This window comes from Lucilia cuprina, chromosome 3 (genome assembly GCF_022045245.1).
Source record: "Lucilia cuprina isolate Lc7/37 chromosome 3, ASM2204524v1, whole genome shotgun sequence".
NCBI classification, from domain to species: domain Eukaryota; kingdom Metazoa; phylum Arthropoda; class Insecta; order Diptera; family Calliphoridae; genus Lucilia; species Lucilia cuprina.
Window position 1 is genome coordinate 20,692,831 of NC_060951.1, and position 22,497 is coordinate 20,715,327.

The 22,497-nt window shown below is 27.6% G+C and overlaps 1 protein-coding gene across 1 annotated transcript; it reads left to right on the plus strand.

The window, feature by feature from the left end:
* Nucleotides 1–8,793: 8,793 nt before the first annotated feature.
* LOC111683601 (N-acetylglucosamine-6-phosphate deacetylase) lies at nt 8,794–17,875 on the plus strand. Its single transcript, XM_023445695.2, has 5 exons — nt 8,794–9,239; nt 16,253–16,518; nt 16,586–16,804; nt 17,084–17,405; nt 17,507–17,875. Exons 1-5 carry the CDS (start codon nt 9,035–9,037, stop codon nt 17,704–17,706), a joined length of 1,212 nt encoding a protein of 403 aa, XP_023301463.1. The 5' UTR covers nt 8,794–9,034; the 3' UTR covers nt 17,707–17,875.
* The last annotated feature ends 4,622 nt before the right edge of the window (nt 17,876–22,497 follow it).

The window sequence follows — 22,497 nt, forward strand, 5'->3', positions numbered from 1 at the left end:
ATTTTAGTTTCAAGTATTCGAATTGCAAACATAAATATATAAACCTAACTTTAAACACATTAATTGTAACCAAATTTTCCACTGTAAATTATTTTGTATATATCATTATTTGATTCATATATATGCATGTAGTTTACATGACAACTCATTTCAATAACATTATTATTTGTGGTCATGTTAAATAAGGCAATCTAATGCTTTAATTTTATCTAGAAATGCAAATATTTACTTAGCAACATTACACTACTACAAGATAATTCAAACCCACTTGAACATTCAAAGAAAGTCGGCAGACAATGTGTTCACCAAAAAAATACTGCAACCAATGGACTCAACGGTTGTAAATTTAGTCACGATCTTTTTGTGGTGTACGTTTAAATCTAAAAAAGAGTCTGTTTTTGCATATTTTATACACCCTATAAAAAACTGTAATGTTTATTTATACATTAAGTTATAAAAGATTTTCAATATGAACTTATCAGCAGGTCCAGGTTTTATTCTTTTTTATTTTCTGGTATATATTCTTATAAATACTGTACCATTTTTATAAAAATGTTTAATGCATATTTCTGATATATATTTTTTGATATTATAAGGTGTTTCAAATGCAGTGTATAACCTATATTAGCCATTAAGGGTAAATATGAAATTGAGGTTGAATGAAGAAATGAAGTAAAGAGTAAAAGCCTAAAAGTATCTTAAGGCAGAGAAATAGAAAGACAAATATTTACAAAACTAACTAAATATAAAGACAAAAAATTTTATTATATGAGTTTCGTATATGTAGGTAAATTCCTGAAATATAAAGTTTACTCCATTTTTTATACAGGATTGTAAACATTCCATACATATGTATAATATGCATTACATACATACATAAGTACATTACACACTTACTCATGTACTTGCATTTAAAATGAATAAAAATGTATACATGTGTTTAATTAAATGTTTACAAATTAAAAGAACATTTCATTATTTAACAACTCAAATTTTTATTATGATTTAATGTTTTTGTTATTTTTTTTCATGTTCGTAGCAGTTTTCTATGAAATCCAAATTGAAATTTAGTTTTTATTGAAAGTCAATTTGTCACAATATATATGCGTTTTTAAATTCAATTTAAAACCAAGTAAGAGGATATATTAGGGATTAATATTCATAACAAAGTTAAAGATACTAGCGTTAATAAGTAAACTGTGGACATTCGAGTCATTTTCTGAAAGTAACTTTGTATCGGGGTTGAATCAAATGAGGCCCGAACATAACCTAAATCAGCAGTAGCATTTAGACTTACATATATAAAACCAAGTTTTGCCTATTTTTGTACAGATATTAGAACAAAAGATAACTATGCTTTAAACGATAGCATGGCTGCTAGGTAAAACAATTAAAGGATTTTACTTTAGTGGTGTTTGGTATAAATATCATATCGCTCGTTTCTTCTTCTAAAGAGACAAACTAAACATTCAAGGTAATTTGATTATTACGTTGACAACATCGTGTCAAGTGTCCCAATTTAAAAATTGATTTGTATAAAATTTTTATTAAGGTTAGTGACATGCAAAAATTTTCGTTGTATAGAGTTTTTTCCAAAAATTGTCCAAGGAGTTTATATAATTATTTCTTCTTTATTTTCACAATTAAAAAAAAAATATTTTTTTCAAAAAAACTTCCATTATTTTGTTTAGAAGATACAATTATACAATTTTCTTTAAGGGCTTTACAGTCCCATGATGGGATTCGAGAGGGATATATATCAAAAAATTAATTTTTTAGTTAAATAATATATTTTTTTTAATATTTAGCACTTCATTTTCCACTCATTTTATGTATAAGTAAGGATATCTGTAATTTTTTAAAATTTGTTTAACGGAGTTTCAAAAAATATGAATTGATTTTTTGAAGCTGCCGTGTCTTTTTCGACTTTTTCGTTTACCTTTGGTTATTCGATGATTTTTATTCAAAATTACTCAGAGTTCTTAGGGCAGGGTTTTCAGATAAAGATAATCTACATTCTTTGTTTAAACCAAGTTTAATATATGTTTTGTGTTTTTCAATAAAAAGTAACGTTACTTATTACACCGTGCAACACCATTTTTCACACACGAACCAAACCATATACATACGAAAGCACATAATTTATATGGTATAACTGCGTACTCAGTTTTTCATTTTCTGATCGTTTGTCCTTTTAAAAGGACTTTAAAATTTGAGGTGCATACAATTTTCAAAAATTTTTATAAAATATTTTAAGCCACCCTATTATAACAATATGGGTATCAAACTAAAGAGGACAATTTCAGTATTTTTATCTCGTATTTGGTTTTATTTTTTAAGAATAAAAAGATGTAAAAAATATCCTTATAAAAGTTTATCCTTTATTATCCTTGAAATTTTATACGAAATTGTTCAACAAAAAATATTCATAATAAAGACATTAGAATGGAGTACAAAAGTCTGAAATTTGGTCTTCATAGCTCCATTTGTTTAATTTTTATAATATTTTTTAAATATCTCAATAAATTAATTAATAAAATTTTCCCCTCTAAAAATTTCAAATGCCTTTTTTTGTTAAAATATTATGTAGAAAAATTAGAAATTTGTTATTATGGAACCCAGTTTCTTTATCTCTATGATAAAAAGTTAAAAAAGTGGAAACTTTGAAGAATATGAAAGGATAACAATCGATTAAGGATATATTGCATTTTTTATCCTTTCATGTTAAAACTCCTTTCTTGGAAATTATATTTTCCTTTTTAATTTAACATAATTATTCCGAACTCTATAGTTATTCTAAATTCTATATATGTATCTTATAAAAATACCTTTGACCTCCCAATAATGTTATCAAAGTAGTTTATTATATAGTTTTTATTAAAAAATACAACGGTGCGAAGGTATATCATGTGCAATTAGTAAACCACGATATGCATAAATATTTAAACAAGTTAGGAAAGTATAGCCGGACTTGGCCGAGCATATCATACCCTACAACAGTTGTAAATTTCTTTCAAATGTGATTTATTTTAGCAAATAAAATATTAATGTTGAATTTTATTTCAATTGCGACATATTGAAGAAAAACTAATTTTCTGAATGTGGGCTAGAGTCAAAGGACAGCACAAGACAACAATAATGCTACAATTTGTTAAACATATATCGTGTGCGCCATCATAAGCAGACCTTTAATATGTATATTATAAAATTAATTTTCATCGTGATATTAATGTTTATATTAATTATATTATATTTTACATTTATATTAATATTGCGCTTATCATATTATCCTGAAGTGGATTTTAGAATTCGGAACATGCATGTTTTAATCACTAAATCGTCATAATCATACGAAATAAAATTTTATATATTTTAAGACTTATTATGTCAACCACCGGTTATGTTTAATTGGTAGATATTTTGTCTGAAAACTGTCAATTTAACGTTAGGATAAAAAATTAACAGACATTGGGATAATGGGGGTAGGTAATTGGTATAAATAATAAATTAAATTAAACAAAATATTCTCAACAAAAATTTTTTAATTTGAATACATCTTAACATTTAATTTTTTTACAAAGAGCTAATAAAGATAAAGACATGAAATTTGGGAGTCTGCAACTCCATATTTGTAAATATAACATATATTTTTTTCTAAAAAACTGACTATAGAAAACAAGGATATTAAAGGATTTAAATTTAAAAGAACATTTTTTTAGTTTTTTTATTCTAACATTTTAAAACTATTTTATTTGTAAAAATACTGTTATTCTCCTCTTTCAATCGATACCTATATTGACCTACTAGACCAAACCAAATTTAAGCTAAATCTAATTATACGTACTCTTCCTTTTAAACTTTAAAGTCCTTTTAAAGGAAGAAACGATCAGAAAATAAAAACCAAAAATGTAGTTTAACTATATCAAGTATGTAGTTTCCAATGTATAGGATCTTGCTCATGTGTGCAACAATTTTTCCCAATTTGTTGTACGGTGTTATCTTAGTTTAACTGAGTGTTATTGACCAATTAAATTTAAGTTATAAGTGAGAAAACACAATTAACAAAAACAATAAAACAATGATTTCGGAAGAACAAAAACTTTAATTTTAAGTAAATTGCAACTTTCTAATTTGTTTTGTTTTATTTGTTATTGTTTTAAATGTTTATATAACATTTTTCCAAAAATTTTCATTTAACAAAAGTATTATTTGCAAAAAACAGCTGTTCATTGTTAATGTTTTTGAGTAAAATGTTTGCAATACTAATACTGGTGCAAAATTCGCAACCACCATATTCATAAACAACATTTTATAAAAGGTTTATAAAATAAAATTTCCATACGAAATTTGATATATAAATCGCTTTTAAAATAAAAATTTGTTTATGAATATGGGGAAATGAGTTATGCGCGTTTAAGTGATTTTTGGGAGGCGACCTTGTATGGGAGCTATGTCCAATTATGGACCGATTTAGATAATTTTTTCTCTGAATGAATTCTATTGTCATAGAATTTTTATTTTAAAAATTTTGTGAAAAAATCGACATTGTGACGGAAGTTATTAACAAAAAGCACACTTTCCGGGAATATGTACTTTTGTATGGGAGGTATATGAAATTGTGGACCGATTCTGGCAATTTTCAGCAGGGATTAAGCACTTGTGTAGATTTTCATTGAATTATCTTGCATAGTTCTCAAGTGTAAAAAATTATTATTATTTTTTGAGATTGTTTTAAATTTTGATTCATATCTTTTCCCGGTGTGAACCGATTTTGCTCATTTAGGGATAATAGTGTTTATTTCGGTAAATTTGGCTAACTTTCTTTGCTTAGTTTAAACGTGAGCGTGGTTTAGGCAAACAGACAGACGGACATAGCTAAATCGACTTTGTTGGATCTCAGATGAATATTTCTTATTGTGACACACGGAATGACAAACTTATATATACCACTGATGGTGGTGGAGGTTATAAAAACTGTAATCGGACTAAGGTTTGCCTAACTAATAATTCAGGTAATCTAACCAACTTGAACTTTATAAACGCTTCTTATAATTATTTCATTTAGCAAAATCGAATTAAATACATAATTATTTGCTTCAACTGTAGATATCAGTACTTGTAATCAAAATTTTGTTTACAGATCTTTTTTAAGTTGCCTCTAAAACAAAGGATATCGAAAAAAAGTTGCTGATGGTAAGAAGCCCCAATCAATCTTGAGGTTTGATGTTACGTTTGTAAAAAGGGTACTTCGAAGCCTAGTGCTGTAGTTTCATTGAAGACAAAATGGTTTTAGACTAATATATGTATTTCGATACCCGAGTACGTAAAGCACATACAACACAATTGATTTTTTTTAATTAGTAGTTATGACTTACTCAATGACTTTAAACTATAATTCGGTTGTTACAACTTTAAAAAATTAGGTCAAAATAAGGAGATGTTGCACATAGAAGTTAGCATTATTTTCGAAGCTATTTTTACAACCACGGCAAGGATTTCTATGCAAATGCATGTTTATAATCAGTAACTCAAAATAACTACACACAGAAAAAATATCGATTGACATCGATTATCATGATAAAAATTTTGTTAAATTAACTAAAATTGTATAGCTGTTATTAAAAATCTGCAACTAATTTTCTATAATCAGTACTAAAAAACCATCATTTTTGGTGAATTCAGTAAATGAAGCCGACTTTTATTTAGAATTAAAACCTAAGAACATCAAATATTAGTCGCTGCAACCGAAAAATAGTAGAAATTAAAAAATATTGAACACTGCAATCAATTATCGATGGAAAAAAATATTTAAAATTGAATGATGATTTAATGTGGCATTGAGTAAGAGAATAGAATAGCATACATGAAAAATAACTGTAAAACTAGTTTTAAATCCGGAAAAGTCGGGTAACTAGCTATTTTTTGGTCATCGTCGAACAAAAATAAGTAGACATTCACCCAAAAAGTAACTATACTTACACTTTTCTCCAGTATTACTTGCATACTTACCGGGTATTTAAAGATTTTGCTGGGATGCAAAATATGCGCTTATAATAGCATATTTTGCATTTTTTAGTGTATGAAAATCCTTGCCCTGTTTATATCCACTGATCACTAAGAAGTGAAACGCTGTCAAAAAGTACCTAAATCTACCCAGCAGTTCGACGGGACAGTACCGAACTGACCACTTAACCTACCAGGTTAAGGTTAAGTGGTGACCGACCATTTTACACCCTACAAAGATACAGTAAAGAGACGATTGCCTCCGCTCTCGCTTACAAAGGGGACACTAAAGTGTCGACTGTCTTCATTCTCGATTACAAGGAGTTTATTTGTGACAAAACAACCAAAAACATGCGAATTGGAGTCAGCCAGGTGGTAGATATTTATGGAACTAAAATTTAAAAATTTCAACTGTCTACTCTCCAGAATACTATGGGACAATAATGTGACGATTGACTCAAAAGTTATAAATTTGAGTCAACCAGATGGTGGCATATTAGTATAAAGTAATAATGATTTTTCCAAAAGATGGGTAAAATAACTACTTTCGGAGGACAACAAAAAACAACTTTTAAGAGTATAATCTCTAGGTTACTTGAGGACAGTAAAAATACGACTGTCTCCGCTCCCGCTTACAAAGGGGACACTAAAGTGACGACTGTCTTCATTCTCGATTATAAAGGGTACATTTGTGACGAATGACCCAAAACATACGAATTACGACCATCTAGGTGGGTAACTATTAATGGAAATTACTGTCTTTTTCGTATGCATTGACTCCTTTTTCGAACTGCTGGGTACTGTCAGTCGGTACCTAACTCTGAAAATGTATTAGTAGAGTTCTCAAGCCAACATAGTTGCAAAAAATCGGAATTAAAAATATTGAAAAAAAAATCATTACATTTAAATTTATATTTGAAAAGATTTCTTTAAATATTTTACAACATAATTTATCTCTAAACATTATAAAGGAATGTATCTTTGCTTTTTAATCTGCTAAATATTGAAAAAGAAATAGTTTAGTTGAAATATTTTTTTCTTATACCATACGAAAATTTACAACATTGTTTTTTTCAGTTTTAATTTCAACAACAACAAGTAAGAAGTTAAAGCCGGGCGAGGCCGACCATATAACACCCTACACCGATATACGAATATAATGTGATTTAGTTTTCATAATAAAGCATTTAAGTTGAATTGTACCTTGCTTTAGATATAATTAAGCCATTTATTGTTTAATAAAACTGTGAATATTTAATTAAAATTTTGGTGGGGGCTTTTTGTAGGGGCTAGGGTCAAATGAGGCCCTGTAATTATAAAGTTTATGAAGGTCATCAAGGCTTGTATAGAACTTGGTTTTGCAGCTTTTTGTCGAGATACGAGTATATTAAACATAATTATGAATTTAAAAGCCCTATTTGGCGTGTTCTGGCGGTAATTCAAATTTCATTGAATTACCTCCATACCCTACACCACTATAGTGGGGAGGGTATTATGCGTTTGTGCTGAAGTTTGTAAAAATATTGATCCTAGACCCACCTTAAAGTATACCAATCGCCTCAGAATCACTTTCTGAGTCGATTTAGCTATGTCCGTCTGTACATCTGTCCGTCCGTCCGTCTGTCTGTGTGTCCATGTAAACCTTGTGCGCACGCTACAGGTCGCAATTTTCAAGACAATTTGATGAAATTTGGCACATACTCTTTTTTGGGACGATCGCTATTGAAAATGGTTGAAATCGGTCCATTATTTCTCCTAGCCCCCATACAACCGTAACCCCCTATTCGGGCCTTTAGGCTCATAAGTACGTTAAATGTTTTATAATGTCAACAAAAATCAGCAAAAATTAGTTTTATAGAACAATAAATGACAGTACTAATTTTTATTGTGATCGGGCCTCATTTGACCCTAGCCCCCATACAGACTCCCCATCAGAATATGACTTAAAGGTCAAAATTAACTTATAATTACTTATAAAACGATTAAAATCTACATAAATGACTTTGAAGTAGACGTAAATTCATCTACCAAAATTTATAAGGATAGAAAAGATTTGTAGAAAATCTCTTTTTTTGTCAACAATAAGTAAAAATATTCAACAATAAAACAAATTAAATGCTTTATTCAACAAAAATTCAAAATTTTAACATACTGAATGGTGTAGGGTATCATATGGTTGGAAATGTCCGACTATAAATTCATACTTGTTTCAAATCAGTAAATTTATTGTTTATTTGTTGAAACCATAATTGAAATCAAAATTAATACTTAAAAAGAAACTCAAAACCAAAAATTAATGAAAGCGAAATCTGTATAGTAAAAATTAATTTTTAAATTTTTATACATATTAAGTTTTCTGGCTTTTGGAAAATAGAAGATACTCGTATAAAATAAAATGGCAAATAAACAACAAATCAAGTAATTTTAATCGAACTTTTTTTTCAATACCAAACATGGTTTCAAAGGCAATGCAATTTTAAAGAGCAGGTTACAGCATAACATCAAGTTTACCTGTTTCTGCGTTTTTCTGTATCATTTCAAAAGTTGAAATTTCACTTATAGTGTTATTAATACCGTTAAAAATTTTAAACCAACAATTGAAAACCGATTTTAAGCCGCCGCTAAACATTTTTGTTTAGCCGTCATTAGTTTTGGTCGGCATAGGTTTCTATTAAAGTATTTTACAGATACGAATTGTAATAAAATGAAATTAAGCTAAAAATAAACAAAACCAAAACAAACACACGCATAGAACGAAACTGAACCACAACAAAACAGCTGATTAAAACTTAATTCTCAGTAGTATATCGATGTCGTTTAGCTGGAGAAGTTCACGCAAACAATTCATTAAATAAAAGTTAATTGTTAATTTTTTATTGAATTAAATTGAACAAGATACAAGGAAAATACTACTACACATCAATAATTAACGAATTAATTGATATAGTAACTGACATACATATGTATATACGTAGATACATTGTGTTGTGAATTGTTAAATAAGTTTATTGTAGTTTTTGGACAAATTTCAATGTCAAAGAGCGAGACATTAATTCAATTTACCAACTGTCGTCTGGTGCGAAATCATCAATTGATTCGAGATGACTTATGGATACGGAATGGGTGTATTGTTAATCCAGAACCAATATTTTTCGACGAAAAAGCTTTCGCTCATAAGAAATATGATTGTAAAAATGCTATAATTGCTGCCGGGTACATTGACCTTCAAATAAATGGTAAACAATATGTGTAAATTGTTCATAATTATTTTGTAGTTGTTGTTGTTATCAGAATGTTTTTTTTATTTATTTATCATTTCTTTTGTGTTCTTTGGATTATATGCACTTACTTATATGCAGTGTTGTCATCATAGAGATTTAAATATTTTTTTTGCGATTTTTAAAATACTTCATAAAGCTTGTACATTAGGGTGGTCCCAACAAGAAATTGCTGGTGTCTAGATTGAAAAGGAAAATTTAGTACTTTTTCTCAAATCTTTGTGCTAACGTCAATATTTTGCGAACTGAGTCAATGAATAAAAAGACCTTTTTGAGGTTTTTAAACCTTTTGTCACATTTTGTTCAATACAAGTTTTATAATTAAAATATATACTTTCTGAAATTAAAATAATGTTAAAGTAAGTAAAACTATTAAACATTTATTTTATTTTATTAAATTGATTTTCAGAGGAAGATTTTTAAACCCCAATGGCATAAATAATACTCTTCTGTTATTAGAACACTACTCGATGACCTTATTTTGGTCCTAATATACTTATTAACAAAGTAATTTCCATTAACATTATTTTAATATTTTGAAAGTATGTATGCATTTTTATTATTAAACTTTTATTGTGCAAGATTTACAATATCACGCAAAAATTACTGATAAGAAACTGTAAATCAAAGTTGTCGAAATAATAATGTTTATTTTGGTGTATAATATATATAATAGCTGTGTTTTTTCGAAACTTATATCTATAACCAGGATGCACTAAGGGCCAATCTTTAGGTGAAGGATAAGGGATTAAATTTAAAATAATCCTCCAAAGCTGTTTTCGATTACTCAATTAGTTAATTTTGTTTGCTAGTTTAAGCGCCCAATGGAGGTGGTTTAAACTTGAGCAAGAAATGCATAAGTGAAAACAGCTGATGAAAAAAATTAATACGTTTTTTTAATAAACATTAAAATGTTTAATTTATGGATTAGTATAAATTATGGGAACTTCATATTATATTTTTTTGTTTTAAATTTAAGTTTTCATATTTCATTTACAATTATCTTCTTCTTTTTTATAAAACATGCATCGTTTTGATAACAAACTGTGACGTTTTCTGTTGTTTTGTATGGCAACACTTCGAATTTTAATCTTATACCAAAAACATCAAAAGGAATAAACATCAGATTAAATTTAATTAAATTTCTTTTTAGATTAACTAATCTGATTATTAATTGGCATTTGATTGCCAACTCAAAAATCCGCTCTAAGTAAGGTGAAATCATCAAGCAGCTGATTTTAATTTGTTTATTTTAAAAGTGCTTGGGTTTTGTCAAAAATAATTTATTTATTTTTATTCTAACATAAAAATTAAATTTGTGTTTTCAAACCAAAAAAATTCAAATCAAAAATTATGAATGAAAATGCTGATAAAAGGGTTCCAAATGTGGAATATCAGATGAAGCACCAATAAAACGTTGTCCGGCTGCGAATACAATTTAAATGCAACGACGGTTTTATATGTAATATTGTGAAATACACAACAAATTTTCTGTGCAATATTTATTATTTTTCAATTTTAGAAATTTCATTTTGACAAAACCCATACTTTAAAACCCATAGCATAAACGCTCTCTCCTTACTTATTACATCATAATCTATAACTATAACTAATCCGAATAAAACAGTATGACTACTTAATATGAATTATTTGACACCATTTTATTTTTTGCTTAGTTTGGACACAAACTTAATTAAAAATATGTTTCCACAACAAAAAAAATCACACAAATCAAACAGAGACCGAAAATAATTGTTATATATGAAATTTTTGCTTAAAAAAATCAGTATGAAAGAATCGCCATAGAAATGTTTTGAATGTACCAAAAAATCCCTGAACCTTTTTTAATTGATTTCTTCAATAAACTTTTTTTCTTGATTTTTATAATAAAAATTTAAAATAAAAATTATTTTAGATTTTTATTCTATTTATTAAAAAAAATTATTTATGATTTTTTAATAATACTCACTTAGTAATTTTTATTTATTCAAACAAAAAATAGAAATCAATCAATGATTTTAATTTTTCTAAACAAAGAATAAAAATCACATAAAGAATTTTAATTTTCCAATTTTCGTTTCTGCAAATTTGGTCGATTATATCAGTGGTAAAGAAATTTTACCATCTCTGTTTAAACCCGATAATTTTTACTGTCTTTTAAAGGTAAATATCGCATAATGAGTTTTATAATTAATTTCAAAAAATAAAAATCATTGTCTGATTTTTATTTGTGCCTAAATGATGAAACAGAACTGGGGCATAGCGCTTTTTCCATACAAATTGGCATTTTTTGAAGTCGTAGAATGCGCTTGTAAAAATAGATTTTATTTTATTTTGAGAGCGTTTATTTTTATGCTCACATTTTTAGGTACTCATTCTCTGAACAGCATTACAATATTTTAAAAATATTTTCATACATATTATAAACAAAACCATGTAAATAGGCAACGAAAAATAAAAACAAAAGAAAATAAATAGAAATATGAAAGAATTTGTAGTTACTGCCGTAGCTTTAATTATGGGCCTATGTCGTTTTGACAACGTTTTTGCTTGAAGTTACAGTCGTGTTCTGTTTCATCATTAATTGTTTAAAAATTATTTGTGTTTTTAATTATTGATTTTTATTTGAAGAAATTCTCAGTAATTTTTACGAAAAATATAAAAAATACAAATCAAAAGCAATTTGTATTTTCTGAGAAATAAAATACAAACCAAATAAAATTTGTAATTTAATTTTTTTTTTTTAAATAAAAATAATAACAATTACTGTCTCTGCAAATTTTAAAAACAAATTTCCAATTTGCTTTGAAAAATTTGTATCTGGCAATATAATTTTTCTAATCAAATTCACAAACCATCACAGGATGAACATATATATTTTTAAAATTTGGGAGCATTGTTATCCATTATAGTGCTCCAAAAAAACGAAGTTGCGAATAACAGCACATAAATTCGAAATGTGACATACAATGTGCTTATTATTGAGATATATTAAAAGAAAACATTTTTTACTAAAAATATATTAATAATTACTCGAATAATAGTTTTTTCGATGTTTTTTAACGGCCGTTTCAAATCCCCAATTTCAGTTATTTTAAAACTTTGTTAAACTAATTTTAAAAATTTTAGGAGATCTCATGGGGATTTATGGACAACAGATAAGTGAATAAAACTATTAAAATTAGATCAATAAATCTTATAGTTAAGCTGTACCTGCGATTTGAACCCTGCGGATTTCGGAAAAATTAAAATTTTAAAGAATACGTATTAATTCTTTACTGTTGCACATTTTAAACGAAGTATTTCAGAGTATTTAAGACCAGATAATATAAAATATATATTCCAAATTTGACATTCTTAACCCATAAAATGTGAAGTTCAAAGGTCAAATTTTGTGAAGTCTCAGTATTTAGAATTTATGTGCAAACCCACTTATAGTGTATAATAAGGGGTATATAAATTTCAGTATAATATAAAAAATTATAAAATCAAACAAACCAAATGCCAAACTATTTTTATTTATTTTTTAAACGTTATAACAGAGCCTAAAAGGTCATTTTAAGTTAAACAATTCTACTGAATAAATCTATAATACAGTAATTTTAATTTAATTTTATCTTATAATTCAAAAATTATGAAGAATTATGAAGGTAATATTAATAGATATTCAGATCTTAAGTTTTTGACAACAAGGGACTGCGGTATGTACTACAATACATAACAGAACCACGACCTCGAGAATTACGAATATAAATACTAAGAAACAAGATTAAATAGTATATATATTTAATTTCTAAAAGTGGAAAGCTTATTAGCTATTCTAATAAAATTTGGTGAATGATTTCTTACAAATTTTATCGTTTGGTAATGTTTTTAAGTGAATTATGAACGTGACAGAGATGTAAGAAGAATTTCAAGTTATATTTTCATATAGACACACAGAAGGACATACTCAGAAATTGATACTGAACCGATACTTTAAGGATCAATATTTTGGACCTTACAATTAACAGCACAAACTCAAAATACCTTCCGCATTATTGTGGTTTCAAAAATTAAATAAAACTATGTAAAATTTTACTTCATAGAACCTACTATTTTGTTGTTAAATCGAAATCTGTTGATATTTATTTAAAAAATTCTAAATACGTAAATACCAATATTGTTTTATTTAATATGAAATACAGAAAAAACAAAACAATTTGTTTCAGAAAATTAAAAAAATATGCTATAAAAATGTTGGAAATATGCAAAATATATGCAATTTATGCATTTATAACAAAATATGCAACAACAAATCGATGCCATTTTGTAGCAAATACTTTGATTCGAAAATAAAACTAGTTAAAAGTTATTTTGAATTACTGACTAAAAATATGCATTTGCATAGAAGTTCTTGCCCTGGTTACAACCTAAAGTACCACTATAAACCTCCATACCATACACAAATACAGGAATTAATAATTCATATCCTTATGTGAAGAGGTAAATATATATTAATACTGTATAAATTGTGTAATAGATAATTTACTTTAAATCACATGAAATTTTAATGTCTAATTAAATTTAGTTTATTTTCTATAATTAAACCTAAACAATGCAAGTTTAAAAAAAAATTGTTAAACAGTTTTTTGTATAAACTAAAAATTAATACAATTTTGACCCCTATTTCGATTAAAAGAGAAAATAGTATGCCTTTCCAACCTTCTAAAAATAATTTTCTGTACCAAAAATACTCTACAAAAATTTTAAAATTATTTTACCGTAAAAATTTAAAATTATTTTACCTTAATCCCTACCAACGATTGGAAATCTGAGGACCTTCCCAATTTTTTTTTTTTTTGTGATATTGAGTATATTAATAAAATAATTGATTTATTCATTTATTAGCCAAATATTTATATCAATGTTGAATACCCCGATAAAAACCGGTCGGGAAAAATCTAGTCGATCTACCTAATACGTATGCATGTATGTAAACATTTGTGGAGTACATTACAATAAATCCAGTTATTTTTATTGATATTTTTGGTTCTGATAACAGTTTATACGATATTCTGTTTAATATGAAACTATTTTCACCTAGATTTATTATTGTAATAGGAAAATTGTCATTTCATTAATAATGTAATCTTTATTACAGGATAGAAAAATTTTTTCAATTTCATTATGTCACACAGATGACAAAAACTTTATTCAATTAAAATAACTTTATTAATTCGTTACGAATTACCAACAAAAAAAGTTGAATGAAATGTAAATCAATTCAAACGAATTACACAATTTATTTCAATTAAATTGACTTTGAGTTAAATTTAATTGAAATGAATTAAAAAAATGATTTAGCTTTACAAATTAATGAAATCAAAAATAAGTTGCAACATGCAATCAATCAAATTCAAGAGCAGTGCTAGAGAAAATGAAAACTGCAAAATTTAATTTTTATTTTTTAATTTTAACACAACTTCAGTAAATTCTAATACAAGAAATCAGCAAAATAAAAAAGCAAATTTATAAATTTTAATTATTATACATTGATTTAGTTTCCATATATGTTTGAAAGAGTTTTGAGAACTCAGTTCATAATTAATATAGTGATTAAAATAAAAAATGAACTTAATCATTTTGTCTTTTATTTTGCTACTTATGAAAATTTGGTTCAGGGGCTTATCTTATCACATAAAATGTCGATGATCTCTTATATTCTATTGTAGATTCCACTTCTACTTGAAATGAACTGTGTTTTACTAAGATTTTACTGATATACATAGTATGTATGTACATGCGAATACAAAAAAATTCTCTTTGCTTCACAACTTGTTTTAATGCAATTACAACATATCGTCCAATTAATGTAAAACTGATAGAACTGAAAATGCTAAATAAAAATGCTAACTGTAAATGCAAAAGTATGTTGTTATAAAACTTTAATTTCTAATCTCTTGTTCTACAACTTTGTTCATATGTAGTATTTACCAGAGTTACGTGAGAAATACCTGTTTGGTTAAGGAAGACAATTATATTAACATATAAGTACAATATACAAAAAAGTTATTTTCGAATGAAAAACATGATTTTATGTCATAATATTGATATCGTGGTTTGCCTTATATTCTAAATTTCGGTAAGTGTATTATGGGATCTAGGTGAATATCACTAGTTTACTATGAACAAAGATGTACGCCGACGTTTCGAAACAATTTTAACCCCAAAGTTATGTGGTCGTTCTTTTCCCACTAGAATATCAAATACACGATATCACAAAAATATTTTTTTTATTTGATGTAATCGCATACTTTTAAACCTGAAGAAGTCAAATTAAACTTTATTCCAACAATAAACAAAGAAATTAGACCCACTTGTAGGATATGTAGTTATTTCATACATTACATGGTATCAATAAAATAAATTAATTTTTTTGAATGGAATTTACAGTCAATTGTCTATAGCGTATATCTAATAAGGAATTAGTTAGTGTTTCTAACCGTAGTCGATTTTGGAAGTTTTTTCAAAGAATGTTGATATTTACATTTGTGCGAAAACCATTCCAGATAGAATGATAAAACTATTTTTTAATGGGGCATTGAGTAAGAGAATATAATATCAAACACGAAAAATAACTGTAAACCCAGTTTTAAATTCGGAAAAGTCGGGTAAGCAGATTTGTAACTAGTTATTTATTGGTCACCGTCGAACAAAAATAAGTAGTTATTCACCCAAAAAGTAACTAGTTACACTTTTCTCCAATATTACTTACCTACTTACCGGGTATGTAAAGATGTTGCTGGGTAATTTGTATTGGTTGGTGTCTGGCGGTATTAAGGCTATTAAAGGTTAAGGCAGCAAACGTTTCTCAATATTTACTTATAATTTGGATTTTATAAAATCTTAGATATTCTGTATACATACTTCTTTAATTTTACAAATTTTAATGAATGGAAATTTGCCAATAACTTTCCATTTCTTTACAGGGGGTTATGGTGTAGATTTTTCATTTGATACCGATACCGTAGAAGAAGGTATCAATAAAGTAGCAAAAGGTTTAATTAAAAATGGTGTAACATCTTTCTGTCCGACTCTCGTCACTTCACCTCCAGAAACTTATAGAAAAGTTATACCTCGTATACCGAAAGCAACAAATGGTGCGGGAATTTTAGGACTTCATTTAGAGGGTCCTTTTATAAATGCACAAAAGAAAGGTGCACATCCTGAAAATTGCATAAGAGATTTGGATGAGGTAGTATTACTTACATCATAAATGTTTCCAAAAATGTATTCTAAAATCTGATTCTTTTTAATTTAAGGGAATGAAGACTGTAATTGATGTATATGGTTCACTAGATAATGTTAAAATTCTTACTATGGCACCGGAAAAGGATTCTAGTGGCGAAACAATTAGAACACTTACCGATATGGGTATAACGGTAGCTTGTGGACATTCGATGGGAAATTTAAAGGATGGAGAAAATGCTGTCAAAAATGGCGCGTCATTAATAACACATCTTTTTAATGCAATGCTACCGGTAAGAATTCAATTCAAATTTCTTTTTTTATACCCACAATTAATAAAATGATTTTGCATTTATAAAACGAATGCGTGTATGTATATAGTATTCAGCATAACCGAAAAGAGATTAAAATAAAATATTTTAGATGCATATGAGACCAAAATTTTATCAAAATTGTTTCGATCAGAAATGAAACTAAAAATACGATATTCACATGTATTTTCATTACACGAATATATTGTATTTTTTACATAAACAAACAATTTTAATTATATTATTATATTATTAAACTAGTTTCATCATCGGGACCCCGGCTTAGTTGGTCTTCTTGCGTCAAATGAAATTCCTGTTGGAACAACGGTTTATTTTGGCCTAATTTCCGATGGAGTTCACACACATCCCACTGCCATGCGAATCGCTTATCGAACACATCCTGAGGGTTTAATTTTGGTTACCGATGCAATTTCAGCATTAGGACTAGAAGAAGGAATACATCATATTGGTCAACTAAAGATGGAAGTAAGAGATTCCAAAGCTTTTATTGCCGGAACAAATACTTTATGTGGTAGCATTGCTCCCATGGATGAATGTGTACGAATTTTCAAAAAATCTACAGGTACATTTTAAATAAACTGAACAACATAATTATTAATAAATTAGATATTAAGTGTTCAAATAAAAAATATTTTATAATTTATTTAATTTCTTCTATTTTAGGCTGCTCTACTGTTTATGCAATCGAAGCTGCTACACTACATCCAGCTAAATGTATAAAAATAGAAAATTCTAAGGGAACATTGGGTTTTGAAACTGATGCTGATTTCATACTATTGGATGACGATTTAAATGTTTTATCTACTTGGATAAATGGAGAATGTGTTTATTCTAATGGTGCTATTCCATTTGAACGTTGTTAATTATTTCCACTTTACCAAAATGCCTTAATATTTTTATGTAGCATTTATTAATTTGTAACATGCATTTGATGCAACAAATATGTTCCTTACATATATTAAAAAAAAATGTAGACACAAAACTAATGTGTGTATAAGAATAAAATGTAAAACATGTTTTGCATTTTTTCAATATTAATGTTTTATTATATGTAGACTGTATTTAGAAACTAATCTTGGCATCTGATATGGAGAATTAAATTTCTATTTGTATTATGTTAGAAAAACATTAAACAAAATATACAAATCTTTCAAATTGAATAGGAAACAAAATTTAAAATAAAAACTTGCTTTAAAAAATATTGCATAACAAATATGGTCTCATTTGGTTTTTTAATTTAATATTGGCGCTAAAAAATAGAATTGAACCACATAGTTAAAAATTTCGTCAAAAGTATCGATAATTCAGTGAACACATCCACCTTGAAGTATACCAATGCTCAGAATTGTTTTCTTGTTCGATTTAGCTATTATGTCTGTCGGTCTGTATGTATGTTTGTGTGCATGTTTTACAGCCTATGTTTGTTTCAAGGTCACAAAGCTAATTGAAAATGGTTAAAATTGGTCTATTACATAGCCAAGTGAAAACTACACAGGCCAAAATATTTGTAAAATAAATCGGCAAAAAGACATCCTCAGTATACCATAATGTCTGAAACATATTTTAAAACCTTACAACATAAAAAATAAATTCTGATGTAATGAAATGAAAATTTGTAATTTATTAGTAAAATAAAGTTAACATATTTTTAAATAGCAAAAGTAGGATTGTTCATGCACACTTCGAGTCTTGTTTTGAACTGAAAACATATATTTTTATTATTTATTTCAAAGTGAAAAATATTTTAGTCAAAATGAGCTGCCAAAAGCATAATTCTAAAACTATAAACATTAAGTTTTTTAGATTATCTAAACTGCCGTATGTGAGCAAATAGTAGGGAAAATCCATATGGAAGCGGACAACAGTCGGATTCACAATCGCCGATTTTAATGATATTTGCCACACATATAAAATATATAAATACTCTAAAAAAAGGTGCTTTAGTTGCCCCCTCAAAATATTCCCTGTTATTATATAGCCTTAATTTAAAAACCTTAATTTAAACAAAAACCTTAATTTAAAATAAATTATTAGAATATACCTTTTTTTGACTTGGTCCAGCTCACGAATGGCCATCTTTAGACTTAAAATATTTTGGGAATCATCATAAAACAAAGCAAGGTAAATTTTGAGAGGGGTAACAAAAACGCGTTTTCGCTTTCCATATAAAAAGACTCGGTCTAATATATATTTATATATATTAATATAGATATTTTTATGTACTTTTAGAATTCATGTGCTGCGAGACACCTTAATGGTCTGGGGAATTTGCAATAACTTTTAAAATTTCCAAGCACATTTTGTGTTTTATATCTTTCCGAAATGCTTATTCTGTGCAAATTACGATTCCTTGACAAAAATGTGCAAAATTTATTACTAAATGGCATAATTTTAGCAAAAACTGAATAAATCTACATTTTCCCCTTGTAAATGCACTTGGAAACTTCAGAGCCTTTGCGGCACCTGTTAACGTTATCTTATCAGCCTAGTTTTTTGCATGACATAGTTTTAAAACCCAAAGAACAATTATAGAGGGGGGACGAGTAAAGTTCGAAACTTCGTTTTTATACCCTACACCACTTTAGTGGGGAGGGTATATTGGGTTTGTGCTGATGTTTGTAACGCACAATAATATTGGTCCTATACCCACCTTAAAGTATACCAATCGGCTTAGAATCATTTTCTTAGTCGATTTAGCGATGTCCGTCCGTCTGTCCGTCCGTCCATGTAAACCTTGTAATCAAACTACAGGTCGCAATTTTTAAGATAATTCAATGAAATTTGGTACAGAATCTTATATTGTCCCAGGGACGAAGCATATTGAAAATGGTTAAGATCGGTCTATTATTTCACCTAGCCCCCATACAACTGAACCCCCGAATAGGGCTTGTAAACCTTGTAATCAAACTACAGATCGCAATTTTGGAGATAATTCAATGAAATTTGGCACATGATCTTTTATGGTATCGTAGACGAAGCCTATTGAAAATGGTTAACATCGGTCCATTTTTTCACCTAGCCCCCATACAACTGAACCCCTCGAATAGGGCTTTTAAAACTTGTAATCAAACTACAGGTCGCAATTTTGAAGATAATTCAATAAAATTTGGCACTCGATATTCTATTGTACCAGAGACGAAGCCTGTTGCAAATGGTTTACATCGGTCCATTATTTGACCTAGCCCCCATACAACTGAACCCGCCGAATAGGGCATTTAAGTCCATAATTGTGTTTAATACACCCGTATCCGGACAATAACCTGCCAAACCAAGTTTTATACTAGCCTTGATGACTTAGAAACGAAAAAGTTTAATAATTGCTTAAATTTTATATTTAACCTTAAATATATTTTATTACAGACATCGAATATGTAAAATAACATATTTACTCTCCCTTGGAATAAGGCGTGGCGTGGCGTGAGGGCTTAAGTACTTCTTAATTTTAAAATATTTAATTAAAAACTTAGAAGGAAACTAATTATTCCGCGAAATACACTGTGGTGTAGGGTATTATATGGTCGGGCTTGACCGACTATAACATTCTTACTTGTTTTTTGTGCACTTTTATATACATAAGGGTGGGTCGAAAATAGGATCAACTTCTAAAAGTAAAATTATGTTGTATTTTAATGTCAAATGAAAGACTGTAAAATATTATTGAATTATTTTGAGGATAAGAGCCCACGCATAGCTGCCAAAGTTTGAAAATGCGTTTATATGGGGAAAATTGCACTTTTAGGGTTTTTTTTTTAATGAGGGTTTAAGTATTAATTATTGCACCATTCTGAAGACACATATAAGTAATATAAGAACATTTTTTCAGTTTTGAAAAATTGTATAAGCAAATATTATGTTTAAATTTATAAGGTTTATAAATGTGCTAGTACGAATTTTTGTTCAAATTGGATAATGCTTACTCGGTTTAGTCTGTGGTCAAAAGTGGGGCCATTATTCTTATTTCCGAGTCCATGAAAAGTTATTTTTGATCAAACTTCCGAAATTAAAAATCATTAACTCTCGAAAAACCGAGGTCAAAATCAAATTATTGTATATTTAGTATTCATTTAAAATAGCAAAATATTGTGTATTTAATTATGAATACATTTTGACAAACTACACGAAAATATATTTAGAAATCTAGGAATCAAATTTCTTCAAAAATTAACTCTCTGTCGTACTTGGGGTCAATTCAATTTTTAAACACTAAATAACACTTTTTAAAAGAAGTTTTGTAAAATCAATTTTCTTGATAAATAAATGAATACATCCAGCATTTGGTTTATTGTATTATTTAAATGTAGTAAAATAACTTCTAAGGAGTTTCATCAATATCCATCAATATTTCTTCAAGAACATAAAATATTCAAAATTTTAACCCTCTAAAGTTAATGATTTTTAATTTCGGAAATTTGATCGGATATAACTATCCATAGACTCGGAAATAATAATCGCAATTTATTTGATCAATATTAAGCAAAAATTGTTAATACATAATATAATTTTTACTTAATTATTGGCAAAAATTGCATTTTTCCCGAAATCCTTCAACTTCACATCGCAAGTACGTTAAAACTATGACAGTTATTGTGCTCATTCATTTTGTGTTTTTATATATTTAAGTTTGAAAATAGAGTTATGGAGATGCTGTAAAAATAATGGCTCTTATTTACCAAAATTTTTCAAAACTAAAAAAATTTTCTTATATTTACTTTTATGTGTCTTCAGAAACGCAAAATTCTTGGGGAAAGTTTTAATAACTCAAAACTTTTTTTAACCAATTTTTAGTTTTTCTAACTTTTTGAAAAGACAATTTTGTAGACATTACGATTTTGCTATAAAATGGTGTAATAATTAATACTTAAAGGCTCATTTTGTGAAAAATATCCAAAAAGTGCAATTTTTCCCATATAAACGCATTTACAATTTTTTATTGTATTTATATTTTTAAAATTTTGGAAAACAAATTTTAAATATTATTTTCCTTTTGTACTTATAAAATGAAGATGAAAGGAAATAAGTAAAAAGTTGGAATTAAATTGATGACAACAGTACCCACCCGAATGGGACTTTAGGCTCATAATTATGTTAAATGTTACATTAATTTGACAAAAATGAGCAAAACTTTGTTTTATAGAACTTTTAATGACACTACCGATTCTTATATGGTCGGGCCTTATTTGACCCTAACCCCCATAGAAACTCCCCTTCAGAAAATGACTTGAAGGCCAAAATTCATTTATAAACACTATAACACCATTAAATTCTACGTAAATGACTTTGAAGTAGATGTAAATTCCTTTACCAATATTATTTTTTTGTGACAAGGCCATATTTGCTCCTTATCCACTATGAACTCTGTTGTAGAAAATCTATTTTTTTTGTCAACAATAATTAAAAATATTCTGGAATAAAGTTAAAAAACAAATTAAACGTTTTACATTTTAAACAATAATCCACATTTTTCACATACTGACTAGTGTAGGGTATCATAGGTCAGATATGAACGACTATACATTCATACTTGTTTTCTCATATTTTTTTATAATTTTATCCTTCTGTGACTAAATCCATATACCTAACTAATCGATGACAACTTCAGATCCGTTTCGCAAAATGTCCTCTTCCAACTTAATATTAGTATATTTTAAAGATTT

Bases quoted from the DNA above. Each gene is read 5' to 3' on its own strand.
- LOC111683601 (XM_023445695.2), top strand. From the start codon at position 9,035: ATGTCAAAGAGCGAGACATTAATTCAATTTACCAACTGTCGTCTGGTG. The intron at 9,240-16,252 runs GTAAACAATATG...ATTTCTTTACAG, and splicing joins CATTGACCTTCAAATAAATG to GGGGTTATGGTGTAGATTTT. The intron at 17,406-17,506 runs GTACATTTTAAA...CTTCTATTTTAG, and splicing joins AATTTTCAAAAAATCTACAG to GCTGCTCTACTGTTTATGCA.